The sequence below is a fragment of the Phyllobates terribilis genome, unplaced genomic scaffold (genome assembly GCF_046119375.1).
Source record: "Phyllobates terribilis strain yellow unplaced genomic scaffold, ASM4611937v1 Scaffold_7__3_contigs__length_470593459, whole genome shotgun sequence".
Classification (NCBI taxonomy): domain Eukaryota; kingdom Metazoa; phylum Chordata; class Amphibia; order Anura; family Dendrobatidae; genus Phyllobates; species Phyllobates terribilis.
Window position 1 is genome coordinate 357,339,284 of NW_027362767.1, and position 20,536 is coordinate 357,359,819.

General features: G+C 46.1%; 1 protein-coding gene across 3 annotated transcripts in view; it reads right to left on the reverse strand.

Moving 5' to 3' along the window:
- Positions 1 to 20,536, reverse strand: part of SLC9A6 (solute carrier family 9 member A6) — a 48,822-nt gene that overhangs the window by 23,146 nt on the left and 5,140 nt on the right. For all 3 annotated transcript variants that reach the window (XM_073641297.1, XM_073641296.1, XM_073641295.1), the window contains exons 2-10: positions 12,029 to 12,228; positions 10,940 to 11,017; positions 9,745 to 9,821; positions 6,414 to 6,526; positions 4,677 to 4,782; positions 3,696 to 3,837; positions 3,438 to 3,543; positions 757 to 845; positions 58 to 171 (exon numbers count right to left, since the gene is read on the reverse strand). In XM_073641297.1, the coding sequence (XP_073497398.1) occupies positions 58 to 171; positions 757 to 845; positions 3,438 to 3,543; positions 3,696 to 3,837; positions 4,677 to 4,782; positions 6,414 to 6,526; positions 9,745 to 9,821; positions 10,940 to 11,017; positions 12,029 to 12,228 (1,025 nt within the window). The remainder of the gene's footprint in view (positions 1 to 57; positions 172 to 756; positions 846 to 3,437; positions 3,544 to 3,695; positions 3,838 to 4,676; positions 4,783 to 6,413; positions 6,527 to 9,744; positions 9,822 to 10,939; positions 11,018 to 12,028; positions 12,229 to 20,536) is intronic.

Genomic DNA, 20,536 nt, shown 5'->3' on the forward strand with positions numbered 1-20,536 from the left:
TTCCAAACCTGCCTAAAAACTATTGTACAGCACAGTATATATTTAAAGAAAGGATACAAAAGCTCCCAGTATAAATGTGGGATTGAAGACGTGATTCTGGAACGTGAACAGCGCGAGACCCATGTAGGAGAAGATGAAGTTTTCTGCCAAAAAATTCAAAAGCTCAAACAGCTGAAAGGAGAAACAAGATAAAGAGATTATTGTGGAACAAGAACAACATTTTCCTCATGTACGCATTAGCTAAACTATTCAGAACACATGTAGCAGGCCTAAGATAAGGGATTAGTGCTGCCATCTTATCATAGTACACCTGTTGTAGAACCAGCCTGAAGGTAAAGGACATGGCAGATCTTAATCTAATGCCCATAGGACAGACAAAAAGACTCAATGGCCACCGTACAGTATACATGACAAGATCTCTTAGTCCAACTTTTCCAAACTGCGGCCAAATCATTTGAGTGCTTGGACCCCATAGTGGTCAATTCCATACGTTGTGATAAAAAGTTTGTATTTATTCAACAATCCAGTTAAAATCATGTTGCAGAAGGTAAGAGAAGAGAGTACGTGAGCATTTCAATGCCATGATCAAGAACCCGGAGGTGTGACACAAGTATTAAACAGGACTCTTACATTTGCTACAAGACTGAATTGCATTTGTCACGACCTGCTGGATCTGCTCTTATTTGGTCACGATGCTGCAGATTTGTTATTACATGCAAGTCCTACATAAAATGCAATTATAAAATAATAAATTACCTGTTTTGTGCGGATTTGGGACTCTGTTGAGAGGTTATTGTAGGTGTAATGCGCCTGAGTGATGCCACAAAATAGAACTGCAACAACCCCTGCAATAAATAATAATAATCTTTATTTTTATATAGCGCCAACATATTCTGCAGCGCTTTACAGACACTATCATGACTGTCCCCATTTTCGCTCATCAACTAGATTCCCTATCAGTATGTCTTTGGAATGTGGGAGGAAACCGGAGAACCCGGAGGAAACCCACGCAAACATGGGGAGAACATACAGACTCCTTGCAGATGTTGTCCTTAGTGGGATTTGAACCCAGGACCCCAGTGCTGCAAGGCTGTAGTGCTAACCACTGAGCCACCGTGCTGATCACAATTAATGTTAAGTCTATGGGCATGAAGCGTTAATAGACCGCTACCCTTGTCTTATGTTCTCCACTTTCTGAAGCCATTTATTGGCCTCTGAAATCTCTTTTTTCATTTTCACATTGAAAATACTGTTAAATAGGTAATAGCTGTACAATATCAGCTGATTAGTGGGTGGGTAACCTAAAGACCCCAATACACATTACAAAAAAGATGGCCAAGCCCGCTGGTATTAGCCAGCCACTTAATGTGTATGGGAGCCTCCCATAGAGGAAAGGTAAGGATAAGAGGGTAGGAATCCAATGTTTGGCGAGGAGATAATCCGCTGCCAGAAGCTCTCATAGAGAAAACAGGAGCAATCAGACGAGCCGGGCGTCCCAGTGTATGGGGAGAGAAAGCTGCCAATCAGCTAAGTTATTTAGCCAACTTAAAGGGCGTCTGTCACCCCCAAAAAGCTAAATGACCCACTTATACAGGTATGTAACGGACTTGGTCTTTGTAAAAATCATACCTGAAGTATAGATTTAGCGGTTTAGCTGCCAGAAAAAAAATATTTATTTTGTATGGAAATGGGGGGACTTTGGTGCACCACAGGCTCAGTGCTCCATTTCGCTTCCCCAATAATATGCCTACTGATCTGTGAAGGAAAAATATAATTGTAGGGGAATATATAACAGCAGTAGAGTTACACTTAGTTGACAAAAATACAAACTGGATGTACCAGTATTGCAGGAACTCAGAAGAAATTGGTCTTCTTGCTAGGAGTACAGAAGTGTCAATTCTGACACCCCACCTTGGTCACTCAGCTTCAAAGGGTTAGCAAATGGCCATTATATTTCCTATGTACTGTATGGATGGAGTTGCTAGAGACACAGGATATATGAAATGCAAGGCTCTAGCCCCTAAGTTAGCCCATGTCCAGTCACAAACAGCAATTTTTAAATAGTCCAATCCAGGCCGTCCTGGAAACCCGAGCCAGGGTCAAGCCTATAAAAGCTGGGTTGTACAAAAGAAAGTTGTTCACATGTGGGGGCTGCCGATTGTGATCCTTAATTCATTTCTCCTTCCCCCAAGGAAGCAGAAGAGCAACTAGATATTTTCTGTTATTTCAGAACTGTTTTGCATAATTGTGTTTCATTTTATTTTTACCTTTTTATATCTTTTGGTGTAAGCTATATTTGTATATTAAAGCTTAAAATCGTTATTAAGTTTGATCCTTGTATGGTCTAAAGAATCCATAGCCTTTCAGAGAGTGTGTGACTTTTTTGATTGTCTGACAGTAAAATATATTTTGGGGACTCATCACCCCGTGTTTGATGAGTGGTGGTAGCGTGTTGTGTAGCCAGGGTGTGTGGACTGTGTCGGGGTGTGATTTATACTCACTTTATTGCCTAGAACAGAGGCTGAGTGATGCTTTGAGTGAGAAGTGATATATTAACCCTTGCAGGCGCATTCCACGTCAAAAGCTGAGATGTGTGTATGTGACATGAGCACGTTATCATATCGTGATTGACAGGGCTCAATCATGCACTGCCTGATCTCAATCAAAAGCTTTGCACCTCAGCATGGACACTGCAGGAGCGCAGTCACACACGCTGTCTGCATTACAGTACCGAGCAGTAACCCCAGACAGGAGCCAATGATGAGAGAGCAAACCTACACTATGTGGGTGCGGCTGGAGTGTCCGTACTGAGCTGCCAATGTGAGTTCAGCCAGGGCTCGATTGTCGTCAATGAAGATATGACAGTCTTCAATAAGCAAATTGAGGGGTGTTGCAGTGCACCAAGCCCCTGGCCCCACAAAGAGTGCACCAAAGACCCCTTATATGATTTTTATAAAAGGAAGATCCCCTATATGCCAGTATGAGCAGTTTTTGGGGTGACAGACTCCCTTAAATGGCACAGATGGCAGCACAGATACCATGGTCAGGAATGGGCAACTTATGCCTCAAGCACAATGTCCTGGGGGTTGTAGTACTTGCAATCCATATGTAAAAGCTGTATATGTCTCTGTAGTGTGGTGTCTGATAAAACATAGAAATGCCAATAGAAAAAGACCTCAACGTGTGTCCATATAAGACATAAAGGCACAGAGAAGTGGATGACGGTTTAAGGAAGTCTTTTCCAGCAATATTGCCGCTTCGCACTTGGACGTTCCAGTAATATGGCCACATGCAGGAGGCTTCTGTAGACTTTAGCAGATAGTTTGACCACTCTCTAAGAAGACTCCCTTTAAGTATTGCAATTTAAGAAATCAGATTTCCAGAAGGTTGATACTAGTTGATGTACCTATGCCAACCTAAAATAAGAGCCAACAAACCTGTGTAACCGCATGCTTCAGCAAGGAGGAATGTGCTCCAAGACATCAAGAAAAACAAGCCGGTCTCCAGCAGCTGGAACTCCCGCAGCTTGGTGAACTTTGTCACGTGGAAAGAGTTAAGGAACATGGACTAATACATAGAAGACATCTTAAAGTGCGGGGAGTGGGGTTAGACTATAAGGAACATTTCTACTTGATATTTGGCTTATTTTTTAATGTAAGAGACAGTCATCGTGTCAGAAGAGACGAGAAGGATATTAATGCGGTGAGCACTCCGGTGGCTGCTCCCATAGCAAACGATCCGCTGAAAACACCCAAGAACATTCCCACAGACTTAAACATGGCGGTGATGTCAAACGTGTGACTGTTGTCTCCAGACGGCTGGTATGCAACTATTGACCTGGAAAAGAGACGTTAAGAATTCATTAAAATTTCAGAAAAATTAAGTAATGTGTCCGCAATATGAGAAAGTCACATTTAGGATATAAAGTATACGGCTCATTACTGCTGAAAAGATGCAGAATTTAATGGGGTCTTCCAGGACGTTTATACTGAGGGCATTTCATAAGCCATCAGACCAGTGGAAATCCGACCATCCGATCAGCTCGCTGAATTGGCCGCGGTACTCCAAAACGTCTCCGTGCTGAATTGACCATGGTACTCCAAAACATCTCCATGCTGAATTGACTGCGATACTCCAAAACGTCTCCGTGCTGAATTGACTGCGATACTCCAAAACGTCTCTGTGCTGAATTGGCCGCGGTACTCCAAAACGTCTCCGTGCTGAATTGGCCGCTGTACTCCAAAACGTCTCCGTGCTGAATTGACCATGGTACTCCAAAACGTCTCCGTGCTGAATTGGCTGTGGTACTCCAAAACGTTTCCGTGCTGAACTGGCCGGGGTACTCCAAAACGTCTCCGTGCTGAACTGGCCGGAGTACTCCAAAACGTCTCCATGCTGAACTGGCCGGGGTACTCCAAAACGTCTCCGTGCTGAACTGGCCGGGGTACTCCAAAACGTCTCCGTGCTGAACTGACCGGGGCCAGGTGCACAGAAAAGTTTTAGAAATCCAGCTCATTTCTACAGAATCTGATTGCTCATCCATAGCCGTCCACATTCTCGACACTGGTGTCAGAATCTACTAATCACATTTTTTATGACAAGTTTCAATGGAAAACTTCTTAAAAAAAAAAAAACCTGTGACAGAATCTGATCCCTACTGAAAGGAAGTAACTTACGATGACAGCACTATGGCCACGGCGTCGTTTAGGACACTTTCACCAAAGAGAAGGGCGTATAGGTCGACATCTACTTGCAACTCGTGAAATATAGCTAGGACAGTGACTATAAAGTGAAAAAAAAAACAACAACATAATTTCAGTAAGTTCTTTGGCTTGAAAATATCATTGTATTTTAAAACTGTGGACACATTTGACAGAAAAACTGATGTTAGTTTCAATCTGTAATTTTCATTCCTTTAGTCAATTTCAGACCCTGATATACAGTTTGCAGCCTGCTCTAAGATTCGGATTCTTCTCCTGTGGGAGCAACCCGTCCTGTAATAGAGGCTGGATATGAGCTCTCTGTGCACAAAGTGTCCTTCAGCTCATATCAACACAGCTTCTATCCTCTTCATGTACTATCCTCCTAATCAAAAACATGTCTTCACTGCCCTCCCCGAGACTGTAGATGCTTTAATCTCTCATAGATGGTTTTCATCTCTCCATACTGGAGATGTGAGTACAACCCCCTCCCTGCTGCAATCTTTAAACACGGAAGGAAGGTAGGGGAAGGACCCCTGGCAGATTTTTATCAGTACAGCAGAGCATCCAGTTAGGTGAAAGACTTCCAGACTCTGCAGCAGAATAGAGTTAGGACATTTTTTATGAAGACTGTTTAGGAAGTTACTTCAATTTGCATTTAGTAAGCAAAATTGACAAAAAAAAAAATGTGAACACATATATACATAGTCGTTAAATTTTATCAGCAGGAGACTATCACTGGATGACTAGCATACCTGCTGCCAGGTAGTCCTCCATATTCATGAGCTCAGTATAACCCCACCCCCACCACTGATTGGCAGCTTTCTGTGTACACTGTGCATGGGCAGAAATCTACCAATCAGTGGTGGGGGTGGAGTTATACAGAGCTCATGAATGTGGAGGACTACCTGGCAGCAGGTTTACTAGTCCTCCGGTGATAATCTCCTGCTGATAAAACGGTGATTTTATAAAAACTACAGCAAGCAGCCCAGTAAGTGACACTGCTGGAATCAGGGTCTCTGCTCCTACATCAGGCTGCTCTCATGTTGATGCAAAAATCTGGTGACAAATTTCCTTTGGGACATGAACATCAAACACTGATGGGCTATCCTGAGGAAAGAGCAATCAGCTAATAAGAAAAGAACAGGAGTCAGGAGAATTAACACCTGTCCTTAATGCAGACATTGCCCCTAATAAAGCTACAAAACAATTTATTATGCTTTTAAAGGGTGGCACCAAACTGACCCCTGGGCTAAGTTACCCTACAGAGTCCCTTTCTTGCTCCTGACGGTTAATAAGGAGGGGAACATCAGTGGTAGGCAATGTGCTGTGCCCATTCTGTGCACCCTGCGGAAAACACCTTTAAATATTATCTTTTCCAGAGGGGAAAAACAGGGGCACTAAAGACCGGGGCAAACACTGCGAGACCCAAATGTGTATGCTAAAACCCACAATTCTCACAGCATCAAAGGAAACTGCGGACTTAAATGTCGAAGCAACAGAAAAATTCCAGGTTTTATGTTAGCAGAATATAAGAGCAGCCGGTCACTAGGAACTTCTAAGAAGTTCTGTGGGTAACAAATATGTAATGATTTGTCTCTTTTTCTATGTGATGTATATTCTTATACTTCCGTTATTTTGGAAAGTAATGACATGAGTGTAAAGCCTGAGACCGCACACAGTGTACACGGGATATTCAGCACTTCGGCTTACCTGGATCAGTCGCAGAAATTACGGCTCCATAAAACAGACAGTCGGTAAAGTAAAAGTCGCCGTCTAACGTTCCTATGACTTTCATTAACTTCACACATCCATACATCAGAGCCCTGGGAGAATGAGAAAGCAATGTTATCTGCCAATAGGACAATAGCGGCCCCGTAGACATTACATTAATATCATCTGAACCCACAGATATGGACAGGTTCAGGCGACACTCTAATGCGTATGGAGGCACCAACCAACTATTCAGCAGGTGAGATGTCGATAGGGCATGTCCGATTTCGGACTGCTGATTGCTTTTTCTCCCGAGATAAGTTGGAAGAGGGATCGCTCCTGTATATGGGACTGACAGACGAGATGGCTGACGGCCAAACCATCATCCGAAACACTGTTCACACAACAGCCATCTAATGTGTATGGTGGGCTTCAAGGGGTTTTCCCACTAACAAAGTTAATTTTAAAGTTCATTTTAATCAATAGATATTGGAATAATAATAATTTCCACAATTGAATGTGTTTAAATAAAATGTTCCTGTGCTGAGATAATCTTATAAATGTGCCCCTGATGTGTACTGTGTAATGGCTGTGTCTGACCGTACAGGAACATGGTCTGATCATACCACATCTCCTGGACAGGGGAGGAAGCAAAAGAGTATACAAACAGGACAGCACGAGATCACAGCCGATTCTTTCTGTGAGGTAAAACATTTCCCTGCCTGTTTTTAAAAAAATGTTCTACCTCAAAGAAATAATTACCGTATTATGCGGATTATAAGATGCACTTTTTTCCCCCCAAATTTGGGAGGAGAAAGGGGGTGCGTCTTATAATGCAAACTTACGGTTTTATCTGGGGGGGCCACGTCGGATTGGGGTCCCAGAGGTTGTTAGCGGCTGCGGAGGTAGCGGGGCGATGTTGCGGGCCCGTCCTCCAGAAGCAAGAGGTGAGCAGAGTAAATATCCCCTATCCCATGCATAGCGCTGTGCTTCGGCAAAATGGCCGCCAGAGCATGCGCATCTCGTCTGCCGAGATCTCGATCAGCGCATGCGCATCTCGTCTGCCGAGATCTCGATCAGCGCATGCGCATCTCGTCTGCCGAGATCTCGATCAGCGCATGCGCATCTCGCCTGCCGAGATCTCGATCAGCGCATGCGCATCTCGCCTGCCGAGATCTCGATCTGCGCATGCGCATCTCGCCTGCCGAGATCTCGATCTGCGCATGCGCATCTCGCCTGCCGAGATCTCGATCTGCGCATGCGCATCTCGCCTGCCGAGATCTCGATCTGCGCATGCGCATCTCGCCTGCCGAGATCTCGATCTGCGCATGCGCATCTCGCCTGCCGAGATCTCGATCTGCGCATGCGCATCTCGCCTGCCGAGATCTCGATCTGCGCATGCGCATCTCGCCTGCCGAGATCTCGATCTGCGCATGCGCATCTCGCCTGCCGAGATCTCGATCTGCGCATGCGCATCTCGCCTGCCGAGATCTCGGTCTGCGCATGCGCATCTCGCCTGCCGAGATCTCGGTCTGCGCATGCGCATCTCGCCTGCCGAGATCTCGGTCTGCGCATGCGCATCTCGCCTGCCGAGATCTCGATCTGCGCATGCGCATCTCGCCTGCCGAGATCTCGATCTGCGCATGCGCATCTCGCCTGCCGAGATCTCGATCTGCGCATGCGCATCTCGCCTGCCGAGATCTCGATCTGCGCATGCGCATCTCGCCTGCCGAGATCTCGATCTGCGCATGCGCATCTCGCCTGCCGAGATCTCGACCTGCGCATGCGCATCTCGCCTGCCGAGATCTCGACCTGCGCATGCGCATCTCGCCTGCCGAGATCTCGACCTGCGCATGCGCATCTCGCCTGCCGAGATCTCGATCTGCGCATGCGCATCTCGTCTGCCGAGATCTCGATCTGCGCATCTCGTCTGCCGAGATCTCGATCTGCGCATCTCGTCTGCCGAGATCTCGATCTGCGCATCTCGTCTGCCGAGATCTCGATCTGCGCATCTCGTCTGCCGAGATCTCGATCTGCGCATCTCGTCTGCCGAGATCTCGATCTGCGCATGCGCATCTCGTCTGCCGAGATCTCGATCTGCGCATGCGCATCTCGTCTGCCGAGATCTCGATCTGCGCATGCGCATCTCGTCTGCCGAGATCTCGATCTGCGCATGCGCATCTCGTCTGCCGAGATCTCGATCTGCGCATGCGCATCTCGTCTGCCGAGATCTCGATCTGCGCATGCGCATCTCGTCTACCGAGATCTCGATCTGCGCATCTCGTCTGCCGAGGTCTCGATCTGCGCATCTCGTCTGCCGAGGTCTCGATCTGCGCATCTCGTCTGCCGAGGTCTCGATCTGCGCATCTCGTCTGCCGAGGTCTCGATCTGCGCATCTCGTCTCCCGAGGTCTCGATCTGCGCATCTCGTCTCCCGAGATCTCGATCTGCGCATCTCGTCTGCCCGAGATCTCGATCTGCGCATCTCGTCTGCCGAGATCTCGATCTGCGCATCTCGTCTCCCGAGATCTCGATCTGCGCATCTCGTCTCCCGAGATCTCGATCTGCGCATCTCGTCTCCCGAGATCTCGATCTGCGCATGCGCATCTCGTCTCCCGAGATCTCGATCTGCGCATGCTCCGGCGGCCATTTTGCCGAAGCACAGCGCTATTCACAGAATAAGGGACATTTACTCTGCTCATCATCGGCTTCTGGAGGACGGGGCCGCAGCATCGCCCGCCGTCGCTGGGGCCCGCAGCATCACCCCGCCACCACCGGGGCCCACAGCATCGCCCGACTCCGGACTCCGCCGCCAATCTCAGATATGTGTGACCCACGCTCCACCACCACTGCCTCCCAGGTAAACAGGATTATAAGGCGCACCAATTTATTTAAAAAAAGACATTTTTTTCTTATTTTGCACTCCAAAATTTGGGGTGCGTCTTATAAGCCGGTGCGTTTTATAATCTGCAAAATACAGTATTTGCAATCCCATGCTGTAATGTTTGTATACTCTTTTGCTTCCTCACCTGCCCAGGAGATGTGGTATGATCAGACCATGTTCCTGCACAGACACAACCATTACACAGTACACAGCAGAGGAACATTTTATAAGATTATCTCAGCACAGGGACATTTTATTTAAACACATCAAATTGTGGAAATTATTATTATTCCAATATCTATTGATTTAAAATCAGCTTTTGTTTGTGGGAAAACCCTTTTAAGTCTTCCAGAACCTCAGATATAGAAAAATATACACCATACAATATAATATACACTATTTCATTGATTTCTGCATACAAGTTTGCAAATGAGATAGATATACCTACCCAATAATAAAACAGGAAAGCACTGTCCCCAGGAAGGCGTAGGCAAGAATTGAGCCCAGGTTTCGGAAGAAGTGCCTCTAGAAAGGAAGACAAAAATACAGGGGGTCATTTAGGCTGTTGTGAGGTGGTCTATAAGTAAACAATGACATTTATTATGGAGGTTTTTACATTGCATTGGCAAGATCATGCACAACATAACTCCTAATCTCTCTGTAAGGAGAACTGCAGCACAGTCCGAGCCAGAGAACAGGACGGAGATTCAGTCCCCGGTCAATGGTGGGGGGCCGTGCGGTGAAGGGGTTCGCTGAGATTTACCCATCGGATAACACTTACACATCATAGCCACGTGTCATTATTTAGTATGGGGGGTCCTGCCCAATATCTGCTGATGACCCCTCACTATACATGAGTCTGAGGATCGGTGCACAGAAAATGGAGCTGTGAAGTTATCTTCATATCCCAGAACAGAAAAAGAGGTGCTATACGTCAGAATACTACAGCTTCTCGCGATATTATCACTGAATTATGCGATATTGGATTTTTACTTTAAGCCGGCCATACCCTGCCCTACTGGGCAATAGTCAAAGGATTCAGAAGGCCGATATTGGGGCTTCCCAGTGCCAAAATTGACAAGGTTTTCTGCCATGTTGGAAAAGCTCCATGAAATGTACTCAGATCAGAACATATTTTGGGAGGAAAGGATGGGACCTCCATGTGCCAGTAATAAAGCCTTATGAAGGGGAAGAGATAAGGAGTAATGACTGATACATGCCATCATGTCGCAGATCGCAGGAGACTCTTTCGACTTCTGTTGTATAAATGGCTGCCTATAGATACGTATGACGGATATGCCAGGAGCTTTTACCAAGCACATGCACCAAATGTAAGGTCCAGGCACAAAGTGCACAGAGAATTAGGGAGCTAACAAGCAAAATGCCTTATAAGCAGTGATGGGCGAGTGTGCTCGGCACTGCTCCATACCCGATCAAGCATCGGGGTGCTGGGATCAGAGAGAGAGAAATGCTGGAGTCTGCCATTCACCTCCATCATGCTCGCTGCTCGAGTCCAGCACGTCCGAGCATTTCAGTGCGCGATCAACACTACTTATAATGAATCCTCCGCCAGCGGCCATCAGCAGCCGGGCAACAAGGTGCACAGGTTAGTACCCAGCAGGACGGAGGTCATAGATACTTACTCTTTTTAAGCTGTATCCTGCATAGAATATAATTGGAGGAAGAAGAATATTGAAGAAAACTTCAGGGTCAAATGTAATCTGCAAGCAAAGCAGAAAAGGTAATGTTATATACAGTCTGTACTTCATGTATTACTAATAATAAAGACTTATACATAGGAACATATAACCAATGCGAGACCTCATAAGAGGGTCAGGGAGGGCAGCGCTGACCAGGAAAGAACAGTAGGTGGTGCTGTACTTATGTCATGCGCTTACCTGTCATCTCAGATGACTGCTCAGAATAAGCTGTTGTGTGTGTACATGAGGACTGACAATATTTCTGACCATTATAGGACTTGTTCTCTGAATGCTGAGCTCTGTATAATTCTGCCCACAGCACTGATTGGCTGCTTCCTGTGTGCACTGTGCATAGGCAGACAGCTGCCAATCAGTGGTGGGGGGTGGGGTTATACAGAGCAGGAGGACTACATGGCATGAGACAACTAGTCTTCTAGTGATAATCTCTTGCTGATAAAACATTGATATTATTGAACCTACAACAAGCAGCCCAGTAAGTAACACATCGCTGGAATCAGGGTCTCTGCTCCTACATTATGCTGCTCTCAGATTACATAGCAAAAACCTGGTGACTGATTACCTTTAAAACCCTTACTTGAAAGCAGCAGTGTGTGTGTCACTCTATCCAGCTGCTTCCGTCCTCCCCATCAATAAACTTCTATATGAAACATGTAACCTGATCCCTCAGTGAGTTGAATCTGTCTTTTAAGACAGATTGTCTATATATGAGTTCAGGAGGCAGGAACCACTACAGAAGCCCACCGGTCCCGAGTCTGAGCCCCGAGCTCGGCACATTATAGCAGACAGCCTATACCTAGGTGTATTAGCAGAGTGGTATCTGCGCTGGGCTATGCAGGCTACGTCATGGAGGAGGTCGCTGTGAGCAGGCTGCAGCTGGAGCAAGCTCGTCTATGACCTCAATCACATGGCTGACATTGCACAAACAAGGCTGTAAAAGTGATCCTGTTACTTGAGAAATCTGCAATTTAGGTTCTGGCATTGAATTTGTACAATAGTCACATAAATGGTCACCTTCCGGAGCATTTCATTGTCCTGCAGATTGTTGACCTCCTGGGAGCTGATTTCTCCTTTCAGGGTGTACTCATAGAAGGTGCCGCTGACATTCACCAGCAGCGTGGCCGGCGTCGTCTGCTGTTCGCAGCTTATGGTTATGTTGTTGGCGTCACTCGTAAGGTGCACTCCGTACCGCAACACCACCCCGACAATCACACCTGGAAAACAAGAGACTGCGATGGACAAACTGGGCCAGAAATGCATAAACTGGGATTAACCAGATCAACACCGGGCCATATTGCCCCTCTTTTTAATTTCAATATATTGGACTTTTTTTTTTACTATCTTTATTTTTAATGGAGAGAAGTTGGGTGATTTGAACTTTTATATATATATATTTTTTTCATATTTTTAAAACTTTTGTTCGACTTTTCATTGTATTTATTAGTCCCCTTAGGGGACTTGAATCTGCAATTGTCTGATCGCTTGTGCTGTATATAGTAAAAATCACGGACACCCTTGAAGCCCGGCCACAGGTAGGGTTTCAGGGGAGCTAGGTAATGTCAAGCACGGAGGTTTTCAACAGACCCCCCAGTTGTCATAGCTACCCATCGTCGCCAATGATCATGTCACGGGTGCGCCGGTGGATGTATAGAATGACGCGCCCCAATTTGAAAACTCTGTACAAGTGTACCTAGAAGAATTGATGCTTTGATGCTTGAAGGCTGGTCAAACCAAATATTGATTTTATTTAGATTTCTCTTTTATACATTCACTTTACATTTTGTTAAAGGGAACCTGCCACCTTGGAAAACACTATGTACCTGCACACATAAGATTAATCTTCAGGTGTTACAATGCTGAAAGGCCGCATTACTGAAAGTGCGGCTACCGGGAGAAAATGAATTTCACATTATGCTTCTTGCACAGTATTGGTGTCAGAGGGACCACAATTACAGGAGACTGGGAACCAACACATGGGGACGGGTTGTCCACCACTAAGATGTCAGGTGAAGAAGACATCGCTGTGTGCTCCTTACTGAACTCACATGAGAATGACCTATAGGCAAACTCACGATTACTCTAAAAGTTAGAATTGGAAAAGATATGACCACACCGGACGATGGGGGAGGTGGAAAAACAACTTCTACTCAGACAACAGCGTTCCACCACTTAATAAAATACAATGCAATCAGTTGTCAGCAAGTACAGTCGACAGGACTAAACGGCGGCAGAGCCCAGCAAACACCAGCTCTACTGGTGCAGGAAGCGGCAAGAGAAAAGAAAAGGTCATCTGTGCCCCACACAAGAAGCTAACTATAGTCAGGGGCGTCTGCTGTCCATCACAAGCCTCTGATTACAGGCTGCAGTGATAAGACCACCATCCAGCACGTTTTCCCTACTGAACCATAACATATGACGCTGGGCCAAAATTACTGCAGTGTCAAAACGTAAAAATAATAATAATTGTGCTAAGTACTAACAGGAGCTTTATAGGGACCAAATGTTCTCATAGAAGCAAATGGATGTACATAGAGCCGTGAAAACACCTCCATACTGATACAATAAGGGTGCGGGTTCTCTCCTTGGCGACATTCACCATGACGCGTCGTACTGTCAAGGTTCACCGTATTCCGCTGCCAAATGCTGTTGTTGCAAAGCACAAAAAGTCCTTAAGATTTCCTGCGATTTGCGAACAAAAGAACGAGCAACTCAGAGTCCAAATATTTTTCCAACTCTTTGATCATTTTGGAGAATGAACATTGCGACTGAGAAGCATAGGTACATGCGCAACTCTTCTCCTGCATTAGTTTGGTTAGCCTTAGGAATATGGTACCTACTGATCCCGCAACCCTTCCCCATCTGCTCTATTATAGGGAAGGTGTTGTGTCCTGAAAGGCTATTTACCTGCAGATATAGAGTCAATCTGGAGGTAAGGATCGTTAATATCATCTTAGGCTGTCTTATTACAGGGAGAAAATTAAAAGGGTATTCCCAAGTTTGGAAGTTATCCCTTATTCGTGGGATAGGGGATAATTTCCCGATCGCTGGGCTCCAAACCGCTGGAGCCCCCACCGATCCAGAGAGTCGGGGCTTTTCAGTGTGAATGGGGCGGTGGTTGATCATGTGCCCCGCCGCTCTATTCATTCTAAATGGGGCCTCCAGAGACAGCCAATCACTGCGTTCTGCTGGTCTTTGGCACTTCCATAACAATGAATGGAGCAGCAGTGAGCATGATCGACCAACCCTCCATTCACACAGAAAAGTGCTGGCTCTCGGCATCGATGAGGGTCCCTGAGGTTGGACCCACAGCAAGCAACAAGTTATCCCTGTATTCAGTGGATAGAAGATAACTTCCAAACTTGAGAATACCCCTTTAACTTACACTATATGCTCCCTGCGGCCACTCACTACCAATCCTCAGGGCAATGCAACGGAGTGAATACAATCACCCTGACTACACAGTGAGAGAAGCTGTAATCACTCCCCAGCACTTTGATTGACAGCCTGCTCTGCAGCGTGCGTGCAGCGTGCGTACAGAGCAGGCTCCCAATGAAAGTACCGGGGAGTGATTACAGCCGCGCTCACTTTGTAGTCAGCGATCACTCCCTTGCACCGCCCAATGACTGGTAGCGAGTGGCTGCAGGGAGGATATAAGCTCATTTGCTCTTTGTATCCGTTCTTCCAGTAGGTGTCATGCAAGGTGAGGGAAGGAACAAGTGTACAACGACGGTAAGAGGGGGAAGAGAGCCCAACAACTAGGGAAAGGGGGAGTGGAGACAGCTAGGCAGATCTAATATCACCCTGATTACTCTATCGTCCCTATATAGATGCCGCACCTATCACCGAGCAGAAAACCTAATCCCTGAATGTCCCCTAGAGCTTGGCCCTAGGTAGGGAGGGGACTGGGTGAACACTAGTCAGGCTCCACTGTAACTAAAGACAACAAGGTAAACAAACAAAGGGGATACACTTAGCTTGAGCAGACACCAGAGAGATAATGCCAACTGTCCTCCAAGGGAAGTCCAAGAAGAATCTAGCCAACTACTAGTACTCCAGGGATCTTAAGGGCCTGAGGTAGCTCAAGACGAAACGCTGCTGAGTTAATGATGGCGGTTATTTTATAGGGACCAATAAATCTAGATCCCAGCTTCCAGGAAGGAACCTTCAACTTGATATTCCTAGTAGACAGCCACACAGTCATCCACACTTAGGTCCGGACCTGACGAGCGTTTTCTGTTAGCCATACGTTTGTACTGGTCTCCCATGATCTTCAAACTACTCTGAACCCCCCGCCACACAGAGGAGAGTGGCGAAGCAAAACGTTCCTACTCAGGAACTCCCGAAGCCCCTCCCCCACTGACAGTACCAAACTGTGGATGGAAACTGTATGCACCAAAGAACGACGACCTGCAGGTAGACTCCTGGCGATGATTATTAATAGCAATCTCGGCCAACGATAGGCAAGATGCCCAATCATCCTGGTTCTCGGAGACAAAACACCTGAGGTAAGTCTCTAAATTCTGATTAATGCGCTCAGTCTATCCATTCGCCTGAGGATGGAAGGCAGAGGAAAAGGACAGTTGAACCCCCAGACGAGTACAGAAAGCTTTCCAGAACTTAGAAACAAACTGGGTTCCCCGATCTGACACCACAGAGGGAACGCCGTGAACCTTCACGATCTCATTTAGGCTGCGTGCCCACGATGCGTTTTTCATGCGTTTTTGCTGCGGAATTTCTGCTGCGGAAACGCTTGAAAAATGCTTGGTAATACGTGCCCCATGGTCCCCAATGACAATCCGCAAGTTCTGTGCTCATGCTGCGGAATTTCCCGCAGCGGATTTTATGAGTGGAAAAATTTGCAGCATGTTCCATTATTTGTGCGTTTATGCATGCAAAATTGCCTACTCAATTAGAAAAACGCATGGCAAATCCGCATGTTAAAAACGCTTCAAAAATGCATGTAAAAATCCGCACGCGTTTTTACTGGCAAGGACATGCAGAAATGAAGCGGAAATTTTCCGCTTCATTTATTCATCGTGGGCACATAGCCTAATAAATACCTGAGCAAGAGTCTTGGCATTCGGTGGTGAAACGAAGTGAACCATTTTACGGAACCTATCTACAACCACCAGGACCACAGTTTTGCCTGCAGATACCAGTAGGTCAGTAATAAAATCCATGGACAAGTGTATCCATGGTCTGCTAGGAATGGGTAGTGGAAGAAGAGGACCAGACGGACGGGTATGTGATACTTTAGCATGTGTGCAAATACTACAAGCAGACACATGTTCAACCACATCCTGATACAATCCCGACCACCAAAAACAACGAGAAAGGAGGTCCGCGGTTGCCTTACCACCTGGATGCCCAGCAGAGTTGTGATGCTCCCTAATTACTTTACGCCGCAGATTAGATGGTACAAATAACCTCCCCGAAGGGCAGGAGGCAAGGGCCTCCCCCTGAGCCTCCAACACCTCACCCTCCAGGTCAGGGTATAAGACCGAAATGACTACCCCCCTTCTGCAAAACATGGGCAGGATTCTCATGGTTACCACCACCAGGGAAGCTCCGGGACAAAGCATCAGTGACAACAAAATTGAACCTAGTAAAAAACAGGGACAAGCTAGATTGCGCAAGGTTGAGACATTTAGCCAATTGAAGGTATGACAGGTTCTTATGGTCCGTGATAACAGTAATAGGATGGACAGCCCCTTCCAACCAAAGTCGCCATTCTTCGAACGCCAATTTAATTCCCAAATGCTCCCTATTACCGATGTCATAATTTCGCTCAGCTAAAGATAATTTCTTGGAAAAGAAAGCTCATGGATGCCATTTACAAGGGGACAAACCCTGAGACAACAAAGTCTCAACCCCCACCTCCGACTCATTCAACGATAAAAGATTGAGCAACATCGGATTGACTGAGTATAGGTGCTGTGGCAAAACAGCTCTTTAGGGAGGAAAAAGCCTGCATGTCAGTCAGGGGTTTCACAATTGCCGAATAATTTTGGATGAATTTCCAGTAAAAATTAGTAAAGCCCAGACAACGCTGTAAAGCCTTCGGGTTCTCAGGACCTTCCCAATCAAAGACAGCAAGGATCTTCTCCAGATCCATCCGAAAACCCGAAGATGACATCAGGTACCCCAAAAACTGCACCTCCTGGACAGCGAAAACACATTTCTCTAGTTTGGCATATAGTTTGTTATCCCTTAATAACTGAAGCACCTGTTTAACATGCCCCCGATGTGTCTCAAAATCAGGTGAGTAAACCAAACTATCATCCAGATAGACCACCACACACCTCCCCACCAAATGATGAAAAATATAGTTTATGAAATGCTGGAACACCACAGGAGCGTTGGTCAGACCGAAAGGCATAACCAGACTCTCGAAATGCCCCTCAGGGCTATTGAACACCGTTTTCCATTCATCCCCTTCTCTGATTCTAACCAGATTGTAGGCTCCCCTTAAATCCAACTTGGAGAAGACCTTAGCTCCCACAACCTGGCTGAACAAAACTGGAATCAGAGGAAGGGGTTATGGATCTCGGTTGGTAATTTGATTCAATTCCCGTAAATCTAAACAGGGACGGAGACCGCCATCTTTCTTCTTTACAAAGAAGAACCCTGCGGCCACGGGCAAAGATGAGGGTTTAATATGTCCCTTCTCCAGACTCTCCGCACTGAAATCCTTCATGGCTTGTCTCTCATGGCCAGAAAGATTATACAGTCTGGACTTTGGTAGTTTAGCTCCGGGGGTCAGATTAATAGGACAGCCATAAACACGATGAGGAGGCAAATACTGACACCCCTTCTCAGAAAATACAGTACAGACCAAATGTTTGGACACACCTTCTCATTTAAAGATTTTTCTGTATTTTCATGACAAAGCAGTCATCAAAGCAAAAGGTGGCTACTTTGAAGAACCTAGAATATAAGACATATTTTCAGTTGTTTCATACTTTTTTGTTAAGTATATAATTGCACATGAGTTAATTCATAGTTTTGATGCCTTCAGTGTGAATGTACAATTTTCATAGTCAAGAAAATACAGAAAAATCTTTAAATGAGGTGTGTCCAAACTTTTGGTCTGTACTGTACGTCCTCAAAACCACACAAAAACGCAGGTAAGGTCTCCGTAGAGAGTACAGAAAGGGAAATGTTTCAACAGTTCTCATGACAGTAATCTCCCCACTCAACAATATCTCTGGATTGCCAATCCACTATCGGATTATGTTTCATCAACCAGGGTAGACCCAGTACAATTGGAGTGGGAAGGCCCTCCAGGACATAACAAGGAATTATCTTATAATGAAAAGACCCCACTCTCAGTCTCACATTATGTACAATGTGCAAGTGGCGCTGAGTCGATGATATAAATAGGAATGGGCTTAGCTAAAGTACAGCAAGCAAGTCCATGAGTTTTCACAGACTCAGCATCAACCATACTGACTCCAACTCCACTGTCTACAAACAGAAATTTTATCATTCCTGCTCTCTAGCACCACCTCTGTTGTCAGGATAAACAGAGAACTGCAGGTTGACGATAAACACACCCCCTGATTATCCAACTCCAGACTACCAAGGGTTAATAGTTTCTTTTTGCTTTGGAATCGAGGGACAGGCCCCAATAAATTGTCCCTTTTTTCCACACAAAAAACACACGCCCTTTTTCTTGCGGATCTCAGGGGAAACATACGACGCAGAGGCACCCCCTAGCTGCATGCATTCATCCAATTCCACAAGTACTGGTTCACCCCGAGATCGCGCCCCCAGCAAAGGGGCATTACCACAAAAAGAGGGCTCCGGAGAACATGGTCTCACCCACCTATCCCGAAGGCGTCCATCTTAACACGTATAGCCAATGACATGGCAGCCTCCAAGGACTCCGGGGTTTCATACACTGCCAAGGCATCTTTCAACTTTTCAGTAAGGCCCTGACAAAATTGGCTTCTAAGAGCCGGGTCATTCCATTTAGTATCAGTTGCCCATCAATGGAATTTGGAGCTGTACGTCTCCACTGACCGATTCCCCTGCTGAAAGCAACACAGCCTGGTCTCAGCCAAGGAGATTCGGTCAGGATCATCATAGAGGATGGCTAAAGCCCCAAAAAAAAAACCTCCACTGACTGGAGAATAACAGAACCCTGTGGCAAAGAGAAAGCCCAGGATTGAGGATCTTCTTGCAACAGTGAGATCACAATCTCCACTCGCTGCTCCTCATCTCCAGGGAAGTAAGGACAAAGTTTAAAATATAATTTGCAATCTTCTTTGAATACAAAAAACTTGTCCTTACCTCCTGAAAACCTGTCCGGGAGGGCAGTTTTGGGTTCAGGCTGGACCGGCCTACCCGCAGAGCCTCCAACAATAGAAGTCTGCAGCCGCTGCTGCTGAACCTCAGAGCGAAGGTCAGTCACCTCCAGTGACAGCCTGTGCAGCTACTCTGCCAGCATTACAAAGGGATCCATGAACCAAGGGAGAGGGAAAAAAATCCACCAAAAAAAACCCCACCCCCCCCCACACACACACACAAAAAAAACAACCCAAGTGTCAGGTTTTTTTTGTTTTTTTTATGTATGGTCGGTGATAATGTCAAGCAAGGTGAGGGAAGGAACAAATGTACAACTACGGTAAGAAGGGGAAAGGAACCCAACAACTAGGGAAAGGGCTAGTGGAAACTCCCTATGAGATCTAATATCACCCTGACTACCCTATTGTCCCTATATAGGTTCCGCACCTATCGCCAAGCAGGAAACCTAATCCCTGAATGTCCCTAGAGCTTGGCCCTTGGTAGGGAGGGGACAGGGTGAACACTGGTCAGGCCCCACTGTAACTAAAGACAACAAGGTAAACAAAGGGGATACACTTAGCTTGATAAGACACCAGAGAGATAATGCCAACTGTCCTCCAAGGGAAGTCCAAGAAGAATCTGGCATACTACTAGTGCTCCAGGCATGGACAGAGGAACATAGAACTCTCATCTGCAACTCTCTGGAGACACTGAGAGTTTTTAACTACCAAGCAAGGGTGTGTCAATTAGCAGCAGAAGGTGGAGGTCACTGCTGGGTCCTAAAGGAAGAAGGATATCATTACACTACAGAGATGAGAGGATCAGGAAGGCATCTGCAAAGCCAAGAGCAGTGACCTTCAACAGTCAGATCCAGAGCGACTGTCACACTTGATACACCCGTGACAGTAGAGCAGCCTAACATGATATTAAAGGGTCTCTGTCAGAACAGAATGACGGGTTAAACCAAGCACAGATGCTCTGTGCACCCTTGGCGTTGCATGGCAGTCATTCAGATCCATGCCCTTCCTTATAGAGGGTGGTCCCGAGAGAGGAGATCCGCTCAGTGGTGTCTACAACAGGGAATATGGACAGGAATTGGCTTCATGAAACAAACTCTTTAACCCCTTTAATTAAGTATATTATCCACAACACAAAGAACAATAGTATGTGTGTTAAAGAAGTTTTCCAAAGGTTTCAAACTTTTGGGAGAGTTCGAAATGTTTCCATAAAACT